Source organism: Equus caballus, chromosome 16 (genome assembly GCF_041296265.1).
Source record: "Equus caballus isolate H_3958 breed thoroughbred chromosome 16, TB-T2T, whole genome shotgun sequence".
NCBI lineage: Eukaryota > Metazoa > Chordata > Mammalia > Perissodactyla > Equidae > Equus > Equus caballus.
In genome coordinates, this window is record NC_091699.1 from 74,927,624 (window position 1) to 74,949,300 (window position 21,677).

Below are 21,677 nucleotides of genomic sequence, written 5' to 3' on the forward strand. Positions count from 1 at the left end.
TGATAATTAAGCAAGGCACTCTACCTGTTTCATGGATGGATAGAAGATTTAAATATGCAGCTCTGCAAATGGCTTTGTTATGGAAGATTTTTTAAATGAAACATAAGAGGAAAAGGCATAAAAAAAAGAGTCTACAATTAAAAAGGCCAGAGTATGTAATAGCTATTAGTGATACAATTGTCTATTACGCACTGGACACCCAGTGAAGATACAGCACTGTGCATTATGATTTTAATTGTGGATTTCCTTTGTTAGAATTGCAATGGAAGGTAATTGGGAAACAATTAGTTTAGGGTTTTCAAGTCTTTGTAACTATTCCGTTTTCCAGAAAACTTACTTTATGGCGTTATAATTCCTGGCTGTCAGCTGGCAGTTGCTGTCATATTACAGATGCAATCACCTGTGACAATGTGACTTCCTTAACTTAAGCAATCTGATCTCAGGTAATAACTAATGTTGAATGACTGCACTGTTGATCACCTTGATCATAAAAGGAGCAACAATGTCCAGTTTGGATGCTGAGCCTGAGAAGCATCAAAACAATTTGGCCAATGAAAAATGACAGCCATGTTCAAAATGTTTTGTAGGTGAAAACAGCTACTATTGCCACTGAGAGAAATGGGAAACCAGAGAACAATACCATGAACATTAATGCTTCCATTTATGATGAGATTCAGCAGGAAATGAAGCGCGCTAAAGTGTCCCAAGCACTGTTTGCAAAGGTTGCGGCAACCAAAAGCCAGGTAAGAACCTCTGTTAGGCGTTGAGAATGTTTATCTGTGACGCCTGTGAAAATTTCATCCAAAGGGGTGTCTATCTGTGATCTGAACTTGCATCATGGATCGGTCACAGTCTCCAGGATTGTTTACAGAGCTCTGTGATGAAACAAAATGTTCAGATTCAGGTAGTAGAAACTTGGTGGTGTTTCTTCCAACAGCCACTCTCCAGACCAAGGATTTCTCAGTAAATCTCTGAATCAGTTAATAGTTGTTTTCAGAAGAAGAATATTGTAATATATAGGAAGTGTCTCAATCTGGTCTATTGTAATGGAACGAATAACTTGAATTACTATTTCGTTATTACTTATATGAACTTGATTTCAGCTACAAACAGTATAGTTTCTTCTGTTCCAAATCAGGCATCTACAACTATTAGGTGCACTTATTAAAACAAACTGATACAGACACATATCTTTGCATATTAATGATTTTAGTTTTTCTATAAATATATATCTATAAGACACACATATTGAATTACAATTAGACAAATTGTCCAAATCTGATGAATTATAAAGGAATAGAGTTGAATTGGGAAAGTTTGCAACTTCCTACAAAACAAGATAAAAACATAACAAAGGATAGATAATGAAGTCCTTTATCAGTATAATTTTTATATATTGATAATTTATGTTCATCCAAAGCAGGATCATCTGTATGAACAAACTCACAGTTGTCTATAAACTATGAACAAGTTCAAAGCCAAGAATCCTTTTTAAAGGGCCAGGAGAATGCTAAACTGTCTTTACCTTTAAACAAAGATTTGATAACACCATCAAGGTGAGAATTTAGGGGCAGTCAAGGGCTCAGGTGAGATTTTAACAACTTGAAATTTTAAACAAATATATTTTCATTATCGTTAATGGACCCTCCTTTATAAAACAGCCTGTCTGCTGTCAACTTCTGATGAAAACAGACAGTCCTGACAGTATTTACAATATGATGTATTTACAATACAATGCTTTCTTTTAGCTTTTCCTAAAATTTTACTCCTTCAACATTAATAGTTGTACTTGATAGAAGTTTCGCCATAGAAAAGGTTGTTCTTGTTTAAGTTATAGGCTGGATGAAATACTTAAGGGATATCTTGAAAATGTTATATAAAAATGATTAAACTCAAGCTGTGGACTGTAAAAATTATAGCTTTATAGGCCACATGCCTGCCTACCCTTCAATCACTGTCAAAGTGATAATTTCTACAATAATATGTTTCTTTTATTGTGAGATTCTAAACATCAAGTGCTGTTTAAACATTAAACTGAATTGTTTATGTTAGTGCTGTACTCAGCGTGTCATACATCAGGCCACCGTAATCTCTCATGGAATGTAAAATTCTGTCATGAATCATGGCTTGTATATCGGAAATTACTGTAATTTTGATTGGAAATTACAGGGCTCTTGAAATGTTTCTAATTATGATAGAATGTTAGAGCCGCTTCAAACCTGTGTGCTTCTTCAGATGTCTTCATTTACATGCCAAGACTATGCATTAAGGAGAAATGTCCTTTCTCACTTTACCCCTCTCCCACCCACCCTGCACATTCTTGTTTGGGCTATTTAGTCTAATTATGATGAGGATCTCATATTTAAACGTATATTATCTTGCCTTTCTTTCTGATCCGACATCTTTTCTGACCTGTCCAATTAAATTATCAAGAATAACAGACTATGTTCCTACAAGGCCACTTTCCCCAAATCTCCAAAATAGATATACAGAGAAACTAGACATGTATTATTGTAATGAGGGTCAGCCTTAACACAGACAAACAAAAATAAATATTAAAACCTTTTTGATAACTGTCATTTAGTTGCTTGTCATCTGTCATTTAATTCAATCTAGCACATCCCTCCCCCCATTTCCTTTCTGACTATAGCATAGCTCCCTAAGGTTAGAGCCCCTCCACTACCTTCATTCTTTCTTCCTTTCAAATGATATCCCAAATTCTTCCCACCTGGGTGGAGTTACTAATTTTGGAACTATTCAGACTGTGGCAGCAACTGATTGTTAATATCGTGAGTGATGTTCTGGGGGGTTTTAAACGTCCTTGTTCTTTGTACCCCTGTCGTGCAAAACTCCGTGAGTCTCTTTCAACAACGTTGATTGGCAGCCTCTATGTGTCCACCATGATGGTGGGTTTCCCAGAACCCCCAAAGCTCTTAGCTAATCTCCTCATTACTGGTTGAGAGAGAATCCAGGGGGCCAGTTTTAGGCTATGGGGTCAGGCAAACTGTTAACTTTCGTTCTCTCGGGTAGTTATTCCTGACTACCAATTTACGATAACTTCCTCGCAGAGCATTTTTGTAGTTTTCTCCTAGCTCTTCAGTTTAGATATTAGCACTACCCTCTTTATGAAAGTATGCAAAAAGATTGATGATTACCTAAAAATAAGGCAGTCCAAAAACTGTGTATTCCTAAGAAAGGAAATCTGACTTAACAAGGGAAGGTAGTCATTTACTTAAGTTCTGTTCTCCTGCCATGATTTTTGTGAAGGAAATGGAAAAACTGGCAAACAAACCAAAAAAAAAATCTTCCAATCAGAGTGATTTTTTTCATGGTCAGAATACTTCTAAAGAATTATTTATACCTTAGACACATGTGCCAGGGTTTGGCAGAAGGAGGCAGAGGTCCCCAAATAAAGCATGTGTGAAGAGGGAAGAACTGGAGTCACTTTTGTCTCGGCTCCATCTGCTTGTGTCTCGCCCTTGTTCTCTGGGTTAGCTTAACCTTCATCACTTTTTTTTTTGCTAGATTGCATCGTGCGTTATACATTATCTACAATGAGTTCTCAGAGTAACTCTGTGAGCCAGCATTGTTTTCCTCATTTTACACACTGGGGCATTCGACTAATAAACAGAAGAGCCAATCCCAAATTCTCTGCCTCTGTCCTCCCATGTTAGTATCTCCTCAGAGTTCCAGGCACCTCAGTCCTGAAGTTACACCCTGCTCCAGGAAAGAGGAATTAGGGATATTGGGCTAATTGGTAGTGGAAAGGTGGGGGCTTGCCCTTCTTCATGCACATATTCATAGCATACGGGTTCTTACCAACATAGGGCCCTTGGAATCCAGATACATAGTGGAGGTCTCACAGGAGGCTTTGGTCCAGGCTGTTTCATTGGTGCTGCAATATTGGGAAGTTATTTAACCTTTTTGAGCCCAAGATTCTCTTAACATGGGAGGAGGTTACATGCTATAATACATGTAGAAGAGCTTTTAAATTATACCTCACTATACACAGATGGGCAACATGTTGTAATGTGCTAAGTAAGAGGCTCAGACCTCCATGCAGTGACTTATTTATTATCTATTTATGTTTTTCAGATACCTTTCACTTTTAAAGATAAAGCTTTAGGTAGATACCCTGAATGACAAGCAGCATAATAGTTTTAAAGTTACTACAGTCCCAGAATGTTATGGAACCAGAAGCATCATAGTTGTGCTATGCAATGACTAATGCACAAAGTATTTTCAGTAGACGAAACCAACTCCGTAGATTCCACAATTTCACGTGTATTATATTATTTCTTCGATGAGTAATAGAAATGAGATTGTTTTTAAATTTAATAGAAATGTCTGAATAAAATATGCAAGTAAAAACTGAAGGTAGGCTACTTTTTGTGCTTGGGTAGGAAAGCAAGCTAATGCAAACTTTAAAAGATGATATGCTTTAAACATAATGTGAATAGCTACAAATGAATACCCTTTATATTCTGGGTATTCAAATAAGCAGCAGTTTTTCCAAGTGAATCATATTGGAATTTTATCAAACATTTAGTCTGATAACATTCAAATAATTATGAGAGCAGAATTCGCTAATTTTACTGTTTAAAAAAAATAGTTGATTTGGGTAATAACCATTACGGTATCAAGGTTCAGTTACTGTTCATTGGTTATAGTGTTTTCATATGGGAGATGGAAATGGAATTTTTTCCTTAATGGTGGCAGATGTTGGAATCTAATTTTATTCCACAGCAAACCCCCTGAGAGCTCTGAGACTTAAGGTGTATGTCCAGCAAGGGGACATTAGCAGCACCGTAGGCCTTTCCTTGTACATTGAATTGTTACATTGATTTTCGTGTTTGCAGAGGTGCGGGAAGAGTGAAGGGCTTTTACAGAGCCGCGCTGCATCACCGCTGGTGTTTAGAAGATGATTTTTCTCTAGTGCTTTATTGAACAGAATATTTCTTTTAGGTAAGGGAACTAGATGATGAAAATTCTATTTGACTGAACATGCTTGCTCTATAATCTTTTGCAATCTCTCCCCACCAGTCCTGGGGAGTTAGAGAACTCTTTCAGCAGCTATAACTTCAGCTAGTTGATAGGTATAGTTTAAACACTAAAAAAAGGATTTCTGTGAAGATAGCCTGACCACCAGAAGAGACCAAAAAAATTGAAAGCCTTTTGCCTTCTTCTGTCTACTTTTCAGACACCTTTGTCACTGACATTCAAAACCTGTAGGATAAAAGAGAGAAGGGAGGGCAGAAGAAAGGAAGAAGGAAGCTTTAGTACTCCTTGGGTTTGTAGGTGGGAAAAAAATTATCTTTTCAATTTTGGGTTTGGAAATTCTTGGATGGTGATTGGAAAGTCTTAAATACAAGTAAGATATGATATGTCACAAATCAGTGGGGCTAGAAATGTAATTTTCATTGCTGGGAATAGAACGTTTAGAGACAAAATCCAGGAGAAAAATCCTGGAACCGTGGTTGCAGTCTGTCTTCTAGCAGGTTAGTGAAGGCATCTTTTATTTTGTTAGAATTAACTTGCACTTGCGGAAACTACACTTTGAAGCTCTCTGCTGATTCATTCTGTTGGAATGTTCATGTAACAGACTTTGCTGCAACACGATTTCACCTGTGTAGCCTCCTATTTAAGACACACAGGAGGCCCCTGCAGATTGGCGAGTCACGGCTTCTGTTATTTCTGGTGCCACATTCTTTTCTAGCAGTCTGTGAGAAGATCTTCACATGGTGTCCTCATAGCCCTTCCCTTGGGCAGGTAGTTTCTTCAGCCAGGGTCTGAGGAGAGAGCTGCCTCTTAACACACTCTCCATCTAGCGCTTGATTTTGTTGTATTTTATTTCTTTCAATGGGTAGGGAAGACGCTGGGGAGATGCAGCTTAGGTCTCCCTCGGTCACCTTCCCTGGAGGAGGAAGGGGCAAAAGGAGTACTCGAGGAGAGCAGTAGGACAACCCAGAGGGGAGCCACCTGGGCACCCTGCCCATGTTCAGTCTAACACACATTTGTGGAGGCTGCTGTGCTGCATTCTTGAGTAAGAAGGATGTGGAGTGCCGTCAGTTTCCTGTTTAGGGTGTTCTGGGCTGGTAGCCATCTCTAGAAATCGCTTCTGTCTAAATTTTAGGACTCCATATTGGATTTAGTTTTCTAGAATGTAGACCTGTCTTTGTATTTCTAGCTGCTTGCTAAACAGGACTGTTGAAATTAATGGCTTTAAATACATAAATATTAACATACTCTAACAGTTTCAAGGTATATGATTGTATGTTATACAATGTTTTGAGAGCTAGTTAGATTTGTGGCTCTGAATATGATCCCTTTTCATATTTCTGCATCATAAAAACAAGCATATGTTTTAGTAAATCTAGGGTTTCATTGAGGAGATCCAGAATTATTAAATAGAACCCTTCCTGATTATATTTTTGGCTAAAAATTATGCAAAGGGGTGTTTTTCCCCTAGATGCTTATGTTATCTATTTCAACAAGTCAAACAGAAGATTTTTAGTTATCTTATTGCCACTTTCAAATTATTTAAAATTTTCACTTTTCTCCTAAATTTGAAATTAATTAACTAAAGTCATGTGAACACATTTTCCCACATTGGCCCAAACTAATGAGTTAACTGTTAAAAAATATAGTCTTAACTCATTAAGCCCAGTTTCTTCATTTCAGAAAGTGTCATAAGAAAGTTTTAGACAAGATTTGAAAAGAATCATTCTGTGAGTATTGGGCCAGCTCTTTAAAGAGGAGCATCACGTGAGGAAGTCCAAGGAAGGTCTCCACAGGAGTGGTCCACGTTAAAGCAGGCAGCGCATTACATGCTGAAGCTTGGGTATACCAATTATGTATTTGTAGAATCTGCTTTAATCTGACTCTACCTTTTATCCTAAAATTCTAAGTCTAAGTTGAAAAGTGTGGACTAAGAATATCCTATGAAAGTTCCTCTTTTTGGAAGCTCTGCTGTAATCAGCTTTGACAGTTCAAGAGAGTTCTTCAGGACAGTTTCAGGTGTCAGCAAAATGGATGTGGAGAAGAGACCAAACCAATGAGGTTTAATTCCTAATAGGAATAAATCTTAAAACCAAATGCCATTCAGTTAAACTTAGTGCATAACTATAACACTGATATAATCCTTTAACAAACCACCAAGTTAAAGGCAGCGTGTTTTCTCAGAAGTCTCAACATTTGTCTTTTATGTTTTTGATAGTAAAGGTAGGTTTTATTTTAGCTTTATCTTCTTTTTTCCTCATATGAGAAATGAAAATAAAGGCCCTGTGAAATGAATGAGCTATGAAAATGCATTTATGCAAAATGACAATAGAAAAATAGCTCTGGAAGAAACTGCACTGTTAAAATCTCACATCAGTGCAAGGTGCTGAGAGAGGGGTGGAAGGATGTGTGTTGGTAATATGAATCGAACGTCGATTTTTTCTCTCTTGCCAAAAGAGTATCTTCAGTATCTTAAAAAGTAACCTTCGAGATTATTCATTTTTATAAGTATAGATGGTATGCTTTTACATATGTGGTTCTTTTGCGTGACAGAGTGACACAACTAAATCATAGACCACCCATTTAAAAAATATATGTATAGATTTTAGAAGTGAGTAGAAATATAGCCATTCTATAATTTATCGGTAAATACCTTGTAAAAATATAAGCTCCAAACCGCTTGTGGAGTTGCCATACGATTGTTAAATTGATGAAGCTGTCTTTTTTCTAAGTCTTCATCTACTTCTGTTGTATGTTAATAGAGAATCAATATATTCTCCTTTGATTTCTTGATTCAACAATTCCGTTTGCTTTTGTGTGTTTTTTTTAACAATTCCCTTTTCAACTAGTATGCTTCAGGAATTGGGTTTAAACACACTGTTTCATAAACTGCCAGCCTCCTCGGCCGCCTCAGTGCCTCTGATTCTGTAAATCAGATCATAGGCAGCATGCTGTCATATAATAAGGTGTCTGATCCTTATTACCAGTTTGTTGATGCACAGACTCCTTCAAATTGACCATTGCAACACATGGTTTCCCCTGAAACTAGCTGTGATAATTAGCGTGGTTCTAATGAGACAGAATGTCACTGATCTTGTGCTGAACTGTCGAGTATCGACGCTACGGATGGGAACTGTCAGAGCCTGCCATCTGTGACAGCGCTTGGCATATTCCAGTGGCAAGGTAGAGCATGCTCAATAGAGTATTTTCAAACAAATGGCCCCTTTTCTTGACGAGGGCTCTGTGTCTGTTCAAGTGGAAGCATGTTTGCCCCAACTTCAGCCCATGCTCAACCCATTTTGAGATCCAAATGCAAATAAATATTTAAACCTCTGTGATGTGTTACATAAGAGAGGAATCTTTTGTTTAGCAGGTGAATTCTAAGTGGCTTTCCTTCCCCTGTTTTTTGCCTCTCCCAATTGCCCCATATTGTCAGTTAACAGGAAAGCAGTCATTTAAGATACTTTTCCCCCAATTTTAAAATTGCCTTGTTTAAAAGAGATTTGTTGGGGAGTTGGGATGGCTCCTAGTGATAAAGCAGTCTGATTTAACAGAGAAAAAGGGGAAACGAAAGAAATAGTTGCAAATGTGTGTAGGAATATGCAAGTTGAATAGAAGAATTAAAATGGACAGGACAGTTATATCGGTAGGCTCCAGAGAGAAGTAGAGATTTTTTTGCTGGAGTAAAAGTCCAGCGCTGCTTATCATTCCAAAATATGCTTTGTTGCTTTTTATTTCCTCCTCTCTGGCAGACCACACAGGGCTTGTTCTGAAGAACATTTTCACTAATCTGATCAGGCAGCCAAATACGCCGGGAAAACTGCTTTAATGATCCCACTAATTACCTCAAGTCAATATGAACTGTATTATTAGACTGAGGGAAAATATTCCATTAGGTCTCCCCCTTGGGAGTTTCTCCGCTTTGTGATGTCACTGAAGCCTTCACCCTCTCGCTTGTAATTAATTTTATTTACACACGCAGGCACGCACAAGGTCACACCTGCACAACCGGCGCTGGCCAGGGAGCTTGTGGCACTCCGGCTTAATCAGATCTGTCATAATTACCATTCTGCATGTTTCTGACACACGCTGTGAAATATTTCAATTTAACTGCCGCTACCAGCACAACCAGATGTAGTGCGAGTGTGGCTGCATTGGAAATATTATTCCTCAGGATAAACTCTCTCCTCCTCCTTTTTCCTCCCACCACCCCCCCCCCTTTACAGCTAATGTGGCACAGAAGCTGATGTATCCTGTAAATCTTGAATGCAGTGCTAGATTGATAACAGGCGATTAGACAGTTTAACCACAAACAGCTTGTTCATTTTTCACAAATGAAAACCACATGTGGTGTAACTAAAATTTCAGGCCCCTTTTTTTTTCTAAGGGTTGGGGTATGTGTGTGTGTGTGTTGAAGATGTGCTTAAATAAAAATAAAATTCAGTGAAAAGAAGTGTCTAGAAAAATAGAGAAGTTGCCTAGTGTTTTCCCAGGTTATTTTATCAAAACCTTCATCAAATTCCATTTTTCTACTTTCTCCAAAACTCAAATGGGTAAAAGATTGTATTCTCCATTGGGCTTTCTGTTTATTTCTGTAAGTTTTTTTTTTTTTTTTGATGGGAGCCATAATATCCCTTTGGTCCATGCCTTTTTATTTTTTCAGTGTTAAACCTTTTATTTGAACATAAATTCTGAAAGAACTTCTATAGTTGGGTGGATGTAATTTTTTGAAGGACAGTTTCCCTTATTTTTTTTAATGAAAAGTTGTTAGTTTAGACTTTACAGTCACTTCCCAGACAATCCAAAACCAAAAATGCATCCAATCAGAAAATTTATTTCATAGAGATGTTTGTTAATTTACAGAATCATCTTGAAAGATAGAGTTGAAAGCCAGTGAATTCTGTTTCTATAGAAGTATTGGAGAAAAGCTGGCAGAAAGTGCAGGCACAGTAGGTAACCATATAAGACCCAAGTTATCACCAGTCTCAGAAGAATCCAGCCATAAAAAAATTAAAGTGGTGGAGCCATAAGAAGGCAAATAAGCTGGTGGAGAACTAAAATTAAGAGAGGAGGAAGAAATGGGATCAGTGGTGATTTAGAATCGTACCTCCAGAGAAGTTCACAACAATCCACTTTAGAGAACATTTAAAGCGTAGATATAGCCTAGTTAAATGTCTTTTAATGCCAAATAAAATACACTCTTTTTCTTTTTATCTTTATTTTTGTTTTACTACTTCAGTTATGAACCTTACTTTTTGCTTCCTAGGATTCTATGGTGACTCCTATTACCTAACTGATAAGAGAGAACAGAATTTCCCATAGAATAGTGGATTTTTTCCTTTTATTCCCTTCCTTTATCCATTTTCCCTCTTCCTTTGTTATTTTCTCACATTTAAAAAAAAAATCTTTACTTCCCAATTTGTCAGTGGAACTGTCTTCTCTCTTCCCGCGGCTCTTTTCTGTTTTGTGTTTGCGCCATAACATCTTCCAACTTTGAAGTCTAACATTTTTCTGCCTATTCGTATTTTCTTCTGGCCTGAATATCACTCTAGAGGGGAAAAAGAGGATCTGCCTTTTCTTAGAGCCCTTCTTCCATCTCAGCTGCTAAGCAGTTCACATGGCTAGTATCAAATCATTGTCAGTTTCTTCACAGAGTCAAAATCTATCTTTATATTCATTTTACAAGAAGCAGTCATTTTGGAGGATTTGATTCAGTCCTCACATCACCAATTTGTCACAACACTATTTCCTATTGAGTACAGATAGCACCTCAGAATCCTTCTTAACTTAACACGGGGCCGAAGGCACCCGTTGCTAATCAGTGAGATCAACCCACCACTGCTATAGTCACTTATATTTTAGGATTCCCAGGAAGAGGTTTAATATACATAGCATAGTTATTTGGGGATGAGTCCAAGAAATAAGATAAGTGGAGGTAAGAGAAATTATAGCTTATAACTTCATTGCAACTGCCCTTGCTTTAATAGCCAGGAAGTTTTTGCACAGCTCCTTCAAGATATGCTAGGAATAAGCCAGCATGCAAATTGAATCACATTTTGCAATCACTGGTAGAGCTCACCACTTAAAGGAAGCTTGTTACAACCTGAGAGATCATCCCTAGTTTTCCATGTTTGCAAACTTCAGTTGTTGTGTATTAGGATTTCTTTGTGCCTAGCATATCCATCGATGCAAAAGGGAACAGGAAAGAGAGCAAAAAGAGTGGCTGTTGAGGGAAGCTGTAGTATGTATGGAGTTTGAGAATATTCGATATTTTGAATGCAAGGGAAGAGCATGTCTTTCCATTAAATTTAATTAGACTACAAGAAGCCCATTGTTCAAAAAAAAATCATAATTCTTTTTATGGACCCTGCTAGGTCCCTGTCTTATAAAAGGACAGTTTTCATGTCTCTGTTAGCAGGTCACAGTTGAGGATTCAGTAGAAATGTAGTTTACAAACTTCATCTTGCCCCAGCTCAGCCCACCTTCCTCAGCCACTCTGCAATTGCTCTTCTCCGTTGCTTTCAGATCCTCGTGAAAATGTACAAGAAGGAAAATTGGTTCCTTTTAATTCTGTTTGCTCTTTTCTTTTGGACCCTCTGTCTGCATTTTTCATCATCTTTGTTGAAGTCATCAATATCATTTATAGTGTAGCTCTTGTTTTTATTCCAAGCTGAAAGGAATGAGAGGGCATGAGTCCTGATGGTCTGCGTTGGATAGAAATAGGGCTTATTTGCTAACTCAGACATGGTTTGTATTACAGCTTGCCCATAGACTTCATCTTTTGGAGAAAGCATTGAGGATTGCAAAGAGTGGTGGTCCCAATTCCCCTGCTACCATGTTGTGTAGCCCCAGACAAGTTGCTTAACCTCACAGGCTTTGAACTTCCCCTTCAGGAAGATGAAATAGGTTGGGTCAGATTATGTCTACCGTCCCTTGAAGTTCCAGGTTCTGTGAGTTTGTTGCTGGAACAGGTGCACAGGTGTGAAAGAGAATGCTATTTTGTGGAAGGTAACAGGTGTGTTAGTCTAGGAACAAGTCACAGAGGGTGTAAGGTTTTGAATAATGGACAGGCTTAGTTTGAGGGAACAAAGTGCCATTTTGAGGTCTGTAGCCAAAAAGCATTAATTATGAGTGGTTGTGTAGTGAGGAGAATTGATGGTTTGGAATCCAGTGTATGAACTCCATGTTACCTAGTGTGAGATGAGCTCACGATTGATATCAGCTCATCTGAGACCTGTTAGGAGGAAACCGGAAGATCTCCCTCTCATTGTCAGGGACCCGGCAGAGTCAGTACAGTAGAGAAGGAGATGAGCTCAGTTGGGTTGGGAAATGGGCTTGGCTTACTAGGTGGTGGGGTAGTGGTTGCCACCCTGAGGTGACTTGAAGGTTACTAAAGAGTTTCTTCCTTAAACATGTCTTTTCTGATTTTTTGACTGATGCCTGAAAGTCTACCTTTAACTTGTCTCTCTCTCTTTTTTTTTTTTCGCATTGGTATAAGTTCTGGGAAGGGTAGCATATTAAGGAGGAAAAAATATACTCGATCCATGAGAAATTGCAGGTCTGAAAGAGGTTAGTGAAACAAGGAGTAAACAAGGAAGAGGAGGCAGGGAATGCCAGCTGATTTGAGGGACTAGCTCGAAGCCCATATCTGCAAATTTGTAAACTGGAATAATAGCTGCTGAGGAGTGCCCGTCCCCAGATGTCTCCTTTGAATGTTTACCCATTTTACTTATGGTCCCAACACGAATGCTACTTATCATGGGTGCTACTTGGCTGGTTCATTGATGGAGTATTTGGTGGTTTAAATGAAATGCAGATTAGGTAAAAATAAATTACTTTCAATAAGGTCAAGGAAGTGAAGGCTGTAAATAAAACATACATTCACAAACAGACAAATGTTATTAGGAAACCCAGCTCAGTCCATGCCAAGCTGTTACTGTCTAAATTGCCTTCTTTCTTCCTGGCTTGCAATTAATTTTTGCTTGTGTGTTTGGAGATTGGGGGAAGGGTAATAGCCTAATGGATAATGATTTTATTTTAGTATTTTGATTAAAGAGACTCAATAACTTGGACCCTGGATAACCATAAGGACTAAAGCCTTATCCATCAAGCTTAATTTCCAGACAGAAAGTTGTGTTTATATTTCTGGATAAATTTAGCTTTGAGCTACATATGATATAAAATGATGAGATGGTTGTGTGCTCATTTTCCACCTATCCCCCCACTTCCCTTTACCATCTTTCCTACTCACTTTCTTTAATCCTCTATTTGACTAGCTTCCTTCTTCCCTGTCCTCAAATCTTACAGAAAATACTTTATTAACATCTGCTCTTTGAAAAATGGTGGTGAGAGCAAGGACCATTATTTGATTACTGCTGGTTTCCTGGTATTTGCATGGCTCTCCCCACCCCCACCCACGCACCCACACATACGTAGCACGCCGGTTCCACTGTTCCCTTCCTCTCCCTGCTTCCATCCTGTTATCTGCCTTGTTACCTTAGCTCCTTGTGTTTGGGAAACCCAGGTGTCTTTGGAAAAACTTATTAGTGTGCCTCTCCTGGCAATTAGATATTTCTCAGAGGATACTCTGCTAATCGTGTTTAGCTTACTTGGATGGTATGAAGTTAACTAAAGTAGAATATGGATGCTTTATTCAGAGGTTGTAAACCCATTTTCTGAGTTTGTAACAGGACCAGGGAAAAAGTGTACTAATGCAATTGTCAATCAAAAAATTTTAAGCTGTAAAACTATTGTTTTATGAATGAAATCTCATCCAGAACTGAAATACATAAATCAGATAAAAGTCTTCTCCCAATGGCTTGACTCTCCCTCAGTGACTTGAGGATTGGGTGGGGGTGGGGCCTTCTCATCAACACCCAACCCTACACACACACGAGGAGGGCGCTGCTGAAAGGCCCCGATGGAAACCTGGGCTCCTCAGGACATGGTCTTGGAACCAGTGTACTATGATGAACTGTTTTCTTCCATCCCATCTCTAAGAGACATGGCCCTTTAGTGGCAAAAATAACATAAGGAAATCTGTTCCATGAATCCATAAATAGTCAAGTTTTCTGATCTACTCTCTTATATAAGATAGTTCTGGAAAAATATTTGAAATAAACATATACATTTTGTGTACATATCTGTGTATACACACACATACATGTGGGGAGACACTCTATTTAGGAGTTCTTAACCTCTGGCCCACCTTCCCCCAAGGGGGTCCATGAACTTAGATAGAAAAAAAAAATCTTTATTTTCACTACCATGTTACTGAAATTTGACGTTTTATTCAATTATCAATTTAGGCCACAAATCACAGTAGTATTAGCAATACCTATGAATTTGTCACCAATAAAAATCACAGGTATTTTCATATCACATTAAGTTATTGTGGATATCTCAAAATATTTGCTCATCACTATAGAATTACAGTAGTTATTAGATCTGTTGCTAGATCTTATTTAGTGTGTTAATAAAGCACATATATTACTGTATCATAAATTTTTGATAACTGTATTTCAGTATAATTGATTTTTTCATAATCTTATGTATTTTATTTTAGGCACATAAAAACCTTGTTCTGAAAAAGCATCAACCATGGGCTTCACCAGAGGGATCCATGGTCCAAAAGAGATGAGGTCAATGATTAGACAAATTGTATGTAGGGAAAGAATATTTTATATATATATATTTTTTTTTTAAAGATTTAATTTTTTCCTTTTTCTCCCCAAAACCCCCCAGTACATAGTTGTATATTCTTTGTTGTGGGTATTATATATTTTTTTACACATTAGCTGAAGAACTCTTGAATTTACCTAGGAAACATTTGTTTGTTATTTGTTTATTACCTTTTTTTTAATGCTTATTTTCAAGTACCCTTCACTTCCAGAGCATGTAAGCAGGGATTAAAACAACCACCACCACCCACTTCGGGCAGCCTTTTCTCCAGCATTCTGATGCCTACATACAGTGCAGGACTTTGCGAGAATGCCTTTGCCCTTAGACTGGAATTTTTTTGCCAGTTAAACTATATCTTTAACATCAACTTAACCTGAAGTTTAAGCTGTTCTTAGCTCACTGGACAGTAAGTGCTGGGAGAAATGGTTCCCCATTGTGTATCTGTCCCCACATCTCCTCTTAGCCTGCACAGTAGGTGGCATGTAGATGGCGCTTAGAAATTATTTGTGGAAGGATGGAATGATTCAGAGGCAGATTTCACGTGCTCACTATTTTGCTCCTCATAAAAGCCAGTGTATCCCCAAGGGTGTCCCGGCGGGAGGAATGGGGACTCTGCTCAGAAAGACAGAGCGGGATCAGCCTCCACTCCTGTCCTTCTCCCCCTGGGCGTCTCTGAGCTTGTCTTCCCCAGGGATAAAACGGGATCGGTGCTTGTGAGGAATAACCCAGATGGCCTGTGCAGAGAGCCACAACTTCCCTCGTCTCCTTTTACTGGTAAAATTATAACCCGGCCATTGTCACTGGGAGCCACATGATGCTTCTAGAAATATTTATGCTTTTTTTTTTTTTAATGCCTACTTGTGAATCACAAGATTTGAGTCCCTCAATTCAGCCAATTTCTGATTAGTAAGTTTGCATAATGGATAAAATGATGTGGTTTTTGGCCACAAAGTGGGTGTTACTTTATCAGCAAAATCATAAGCAACTCGGGAGCTCGTAATGACCCTGCCCGCTTGATTGCTCCTCTTTGGATATGAGTGCCATAACTTTTACAATCCCGAATTGCCTTCCCTTGGTTTTAAAAATTCTTTGTTATCTCTCCTAGAATATCATAGAAGGAAGATGTAAATTTTTAATTCCCAGCTCCTAAATATGCATAATGGGGAGTATAGCTCATTTTAGGCGATATCTGCAGCATTGAAAAGTTTTATATAAATCAATTAAAATGCAAGGGCAGAAATATTTGTTTAAAATAACCTGGTAGTAAATTATTTTCATAAGCAAACAAACCACTGTGTTAGATAAATCATCACCTAAGAATTACTCATGTTGTAAGTTCAAATTTTACAGGTTTTTTTTGTACATGGCATATACGGATATTCAGCAACATTTTTTCTTAGTGATCATAATTTTGAATAGGAAAATATTGTAAAATTTTAAGAGTGACTTTTTAGGACAAACCATGATAAATTTTTTTTCATAGCATTACAGTATAAGAGCACATATTTGGGTTGAGGGGTTTGGAAAAAGTGAAGTTTCCCATTAAGCTTCTTCTTTCAACAATCAAATATATTTGCTGTTGACAGATGCCTTTAATAGTGCTTCCCGCCTCCTTAAACCTAGTGAGCTGAGCTCAGTTTGAATTGTATTTCTTTGAAGAGCAGCAACGTCATTATGCATATCAGTCGTTGGACTTTGCTACAGTACAGGATGTCCTCAGGAATGGCGCAAGTGTACCATTTTTATATCTTTCTCTGTCCCCCCAACTCACTGGCACCTCAGTGTGTTGCGGGAGCTCTTTGGCTGCTTTTTACACCCGTTCATTAAAGCGTGAGCCTCAGGGCGGCTCCAGGCCCCTAGAGTGAAGCGCAGTTGAGTGTGTGCCGTTCAGAGGGCTGTTTGTGCTGACATTTGTTTATGATAAGTGTAACTCAGATAGCAGAGATGAGGGTGGTCTGGAATAAAGAAACCCGTCAGCATTTGTTCATGAAAGAAATGCTGAGGGCCTGAACCAGAGGAGTAGGAACGGAGAAGAAGGAACAAATTCAAGGGACATCCTAAAGGGGTAGAATTGACAGGAGTTCCTCATTGTTCATTTCGGGAGGAAACAGACAAAAAAGTCAGATATTTAATTGAAGCTGTTTGCTATATTTTTTTAATTAAAAAAAAGTACATAGCCACCATATAAAAATAAAAAAATGCAAGAATAAGGAAGAACATGAAAAATACCCATAATCCCAATTAACTGGAGATAGCCTGACTAATGTTCTTTATATACACACAAGCCTATATATGTATATGTATGTATACATATATATGTGTGTATATGAATATGTGTGTCATACATTCATTTGTATGCTACATATACTTTTTAATTCCCTACTGAGGTATATTTAAGTTGTATTCAACTTTTGATATCACAAATAATGCTAATGTTAATATTATTATAGTTAAATATTTACATACATCTTTATCATTTCCTTAGGATAAATTCTCAGAAGTAGAATTATTGGATCAAAAAAGGCATTTGTGTTCTATAGGCGATTGCTAGACATTTCTATATTCAACATTTCCACGTTGCCCTTCAGAAAAATTGTACCAATTTATACTTCAAATAACAGCCTTTCAGCCCAGGTGACTGGGTGGGTGGTGATGCTGTTAATTGAGTTCAACCACATAGGAGGAGAATCTAGTTTGTCAGAGGAAGATACTGGGTTCAGGTTGGGATATAGTAACTGGATTATTTTCATTACCTCCTAGATATTCAAATTAGTTTGGATTATCTTTGTGATAATTACAACAATAATAAAAACAATAGCAGCTACTATTCTTCATACTGGTACTGTGTGTCAAGCCCCTTTCATGAATTATCTTACGTAATTCTCAGAACTCTATGAATAGTGGTAAAATTACCCCCATTTTATAGGGGAGAGAATTGAGGTCTAGAGAACTTGAGTAACTTGACCAGGAGTACAGCGCTAGTAAGTCGTAGAATAGGAATTCAAATTAAAACCTAGGTTATCTTAACAAGTAGGTCTTAGAAGAACGGTATATAGAGGAGATGAGGTCACAGTAATTAAGTCATATTCTCAAGAAAGTATGGTAAAGAGCTATCGTGAAAGAAGCTATATTCAATTTGAAAGCAATTAGTCTACCTCTTTTTCCTAGCATATTGCTAATTCATCTCACTATTTTTCATTATTCTCCCCACTTTAAATATTGCCCATTCTCCAAAGCCAAGCCATATCATCCTCCATCAGTAAAGACTTCCTTGACCACCCCAACCCATCTCTTCTTCCCCTCCAATTGGATCCTACTTGATGTCTGCCCATCATTGACCTTTATCACATACTGCCATGCACAAATAGTTATTTTTGAATGCCAGGTCTTCCCAGATAAACTGTGAGCCATTTAAGGCAAGTGCTTTCAGTTAAATTCATCAGACCCTTTTGTAGTTATCATGGAACAGGCACTGGGCTGAATGTATTCTATTTCATTTGTACCAGCCACAGTCCTGTGAGATTAATACCATTATTATCTGCACTTTGTAGAAGAGGATCTGAGGCCCAGAAAGGTAATTTGCTCAAGTTCACATACATAAATGTCTATATAGGATATCGCCCTTTACTGGTATACTGAGGTGCTTGAGCATGACTTGAAAAAGAGTTAGTATTTGGATGGGTAGAAAAAAATGGGAAAAGGCTTTCCTGTTGGAGAGAACAATCTGAGGAATGGAGAATAGAATGTGGGGAAGTGTTGGGCAACAGCTAATAAATGGCCAGTGAATGAGGACACGAGTGCGCTTGGGAGGAACCTTCAGGGCAGCTCTAGGGAGTGTGAACTTTTTCTCTACATTAGGAAGGCTTGAAGGTCATTTTGAGCAGGAGGATAACTGGGCAGTTTGAAAGAGGAAGACCAGAGCAGTGATTTTCATCCTAGCCTCCCTTTTCCAACAGCATCTCGAAGATGGCTAAGGGGATTCAAGAAAGCTTAATAAAACCTGTATGTTTACCTATCAGGAAGTTCCATAGGCTAAATTAGACATCATATTTATTTGCTTTTTTCAGGAATCGCAACTGTGCATGATAACACTTGTTCTCTCATTCTTCATCAAAGCTCATGTCATCATTGGTGTACTTTTTCCCCTAGGAAAGGAAGAGGAATGATTACTTAAAAGCTTTTTTGTTCAGAAATCAGAATAATTGTCCTTTGGAGGCAATTAAAAAGAATGTTGGTGCCTAAGAGCATAATTCAAGGAAGAGGTGCCCTAGTGCTGACAATTCAGTGGTGGGCAGAATGGAAAGGAGCAGAAGATTCTTTATGGTAGAAGCAGAAGCTAAAATGGATGAAAATATTAGAGCATGAACCTGGGGAGTATTGAGTTTTCTGTTTTTTAGTGATGCTAGCTGTGAAGAATGAAGAGAGAGTAAAAACTTAAGTGAGACTTTAAAGCAGAGTGTATAAATGTTAAACAGGAGCCAAATCGTGTCACTGAAATTTGTGTATTGTCAAAAATACCTCCTAGATTGCGGGAAAAAACCATAAGAAATTCTTTCTCAGAGACCAAATTCAAGTATCAGACATATAAGCCAGATTTTTATTGTTTCATTTGAGCTTTGAAGAAACTATCCTGAAAGCAGGTTTGAAGTATATGAAAAAATTAAACTTTAATTAAATATCTTCCAAATCTAATGTTTTAAAAATAAAATTAAGGCTGTCTTTGGAAATTCTCTATTTCAATCATATCAGGAGATTAAATTCTTGCTAGCTAGTTTTAATCCGTTGTCTAGAATTGCATAGTTTTATCTTCATTCCTCCTTTTTTGCCCTTCTTAGATTCTGCCCCCTGAAAATATTCTGTAAAACTTGCCTGACAACCTTTTAAGTGAGAACCCTTTTTATCTACTCTGGCCAGATTGTCATCTGATAATCTTATTATGGACCAAACAGTCTGTAGCAAAAGAAAAAAACACCATATTTCTGTGTTCCCTAAGGTCAGTGGCTTTGAGAAGGTGGAAAAGAAGCAAACATAAAAACCATAGAAAGCAAATTATTTTCATTTTTTTGCTTGATTAAATTTTAAGCAAAATTGAAAAATAAAGATTATTTACTAATGAATCTGAATATTCCTCCAAAATTCACTCAGTTTTAATGGGAGCTTTCCTCCAGATTGTATAAACATTTCTTTTTGCTAATAACAAACCTCCAGAAACTCTGCTAGATGTGTTTAACTTCTTAAAGTGACAAAAATTTACCCAAGTGAAAAATTTATGGATGGCCATGTTATGTCCTATTATTACCACAATATGGAAACCCACAGATTTTTGGCTAAGCTATTGAGTCCCTGAAATAAATTGTAGAGTCTGGAAAAAGTTTAAAACAGTAACAGTTTAGAAGTTTAAAAATAGTAGTAATTTAAAAGAATATCATGATTTTTTTTTCTTTTCAGCAAATACAAATATCAGAAACCACACCTTGAAAATAAATATATTTGGAGATACACATACATATATTCCATTTAAATATGTTTCTTTTTATAACTTATCTTTGAATAAAGTGGATATAATCTACTTTTAGAATGGAAAATGCATTTACTGGTGTGTCTCTGTTCAAATTTATTTCTCATGTTTTCTTTAATAAGACCACTGTTAACTTAGCAGGAGAAGTTACTCACAGAGCCTGTTGAGGTTCTCTTCCCTATACACAGTGTAGATGTTATTAAACTGAGGAGAAACATTAGTGAATTTCCTACTAATTCTATAGAGGAGAATACGTATCTTTATTAATGTTAATGGTGGGTGCCTCTCATTATGTTATAGAATAATCTGCTTTAGCAAAGGTTTTTCTTCTAAAGAACTTCATAACATTTAAAGGTTAATATGTTAGGTAAAGAACAATATCTTAAGTGTTTTTATTACAGGACATGATGAGATGGTTTTTATTAAATTATATGATGATTTGAATGGGGAAGAAGAAAAAGTGCATCACTTCTTGCCCTCAACTTTAATGCCTTTAATCAAATAATGACCTTCTGGAAAATAGTTAATTTTAAGCATTTGGAAAGATCAATACCACTTTGCCACCAAAAAATGGCCTAGATGATGAAATTTGATGTATTTAAAGTATCATTTCACCCTTTTAACCTAGTAAATAATTTAAAATGCTTTCAGTATTGCTTTACCACTGTTTTGTTTCTCACTGTTCGAAGTGTTATGATTGTTCTCGAAAAACGGTTAGAAGTTGGCACGTGAAGCATCCAAGCGTCGCACCTCGAAGTGGGGTTGTACCTCCATCAGGCCTTGTGTGTCTCTGCATTAGGGCCCCTAGAGAAGTATATGTTTTAATACTGCTATATTTGAGGCAGGGTGTGTATAAAGCATAAAAAGTGTGAAACTGGAACCCTCTTGGAATGTTAAAGGGTGGTTTAAAACATCATTAGTCACTTTGCATCTTTTGTGAGATCTTTAAACCTTTATGCTAAAGGTGAGAGATCCCGGTGCTCTGACAATTAGAACCCATTCCCCCGGCACCCCCCCCCCCCAGCTTATAGAACATTGGTATGAAATTACCCTGAGTGCCGACAGCTTTGTAAATAAAAAAAAAATTGCCCTCTATTAGCATGTTTGTGGGCAGATTAAAAACTGTCTTCATTAGCATAAGTAACACTTACAGATTCTTTTAAAAGTAGAAAATTATTTGCTGAATGATAAATTGCTAGCTTTATAGTTCGTTGTTGTTGAAAATGTACTCATTCAAAATGCCTGGTGTAGTTTAGTCTACAATACTGAATTTTTTGTGTTAGAAGTACTATTTAATGGATTATGTACTTAATCCTTGTTCCTACTACTTGCTAAAATGTAATTCATGCTTTCCACTAAAATGTTTGTATCAAATACCTCCCTATTTAGATTGATTTCTTTTAATATCATATATTATTATACTATATGCCCCAGAGATTGGAACGAAATACTCCCGCAAATAACACATAAAAGATGAGGG

The 21,677-nt window shown here is 37.3% G+C and overlaps 1 protein-coding gene across 7 annotated transcripts in view; it reads left to right on the forward strand.

Annotated features, from left to right (window-relative positions):
* The window catches only part of SATB1 (SATB homeobox 1), a 90,373-nt gene that overhangs the window by 59,513 nt on the left and 9,183 nt on the right, over positions 1–21,677 (forward strand). For all 7 annotated transcript variants that reach the window (XM_014731844.3, XM_070239062.1, XM_023620878.2 and 4 more), the window contains one exon: positions 588–743. In XM_014731844.3, the coding sequence (XP_014587330.2) occupies positions 588–743 (156 nt within the window). The remainder of the gene's footprint in view (positions 1–587; positions 744–21,677) is intronic.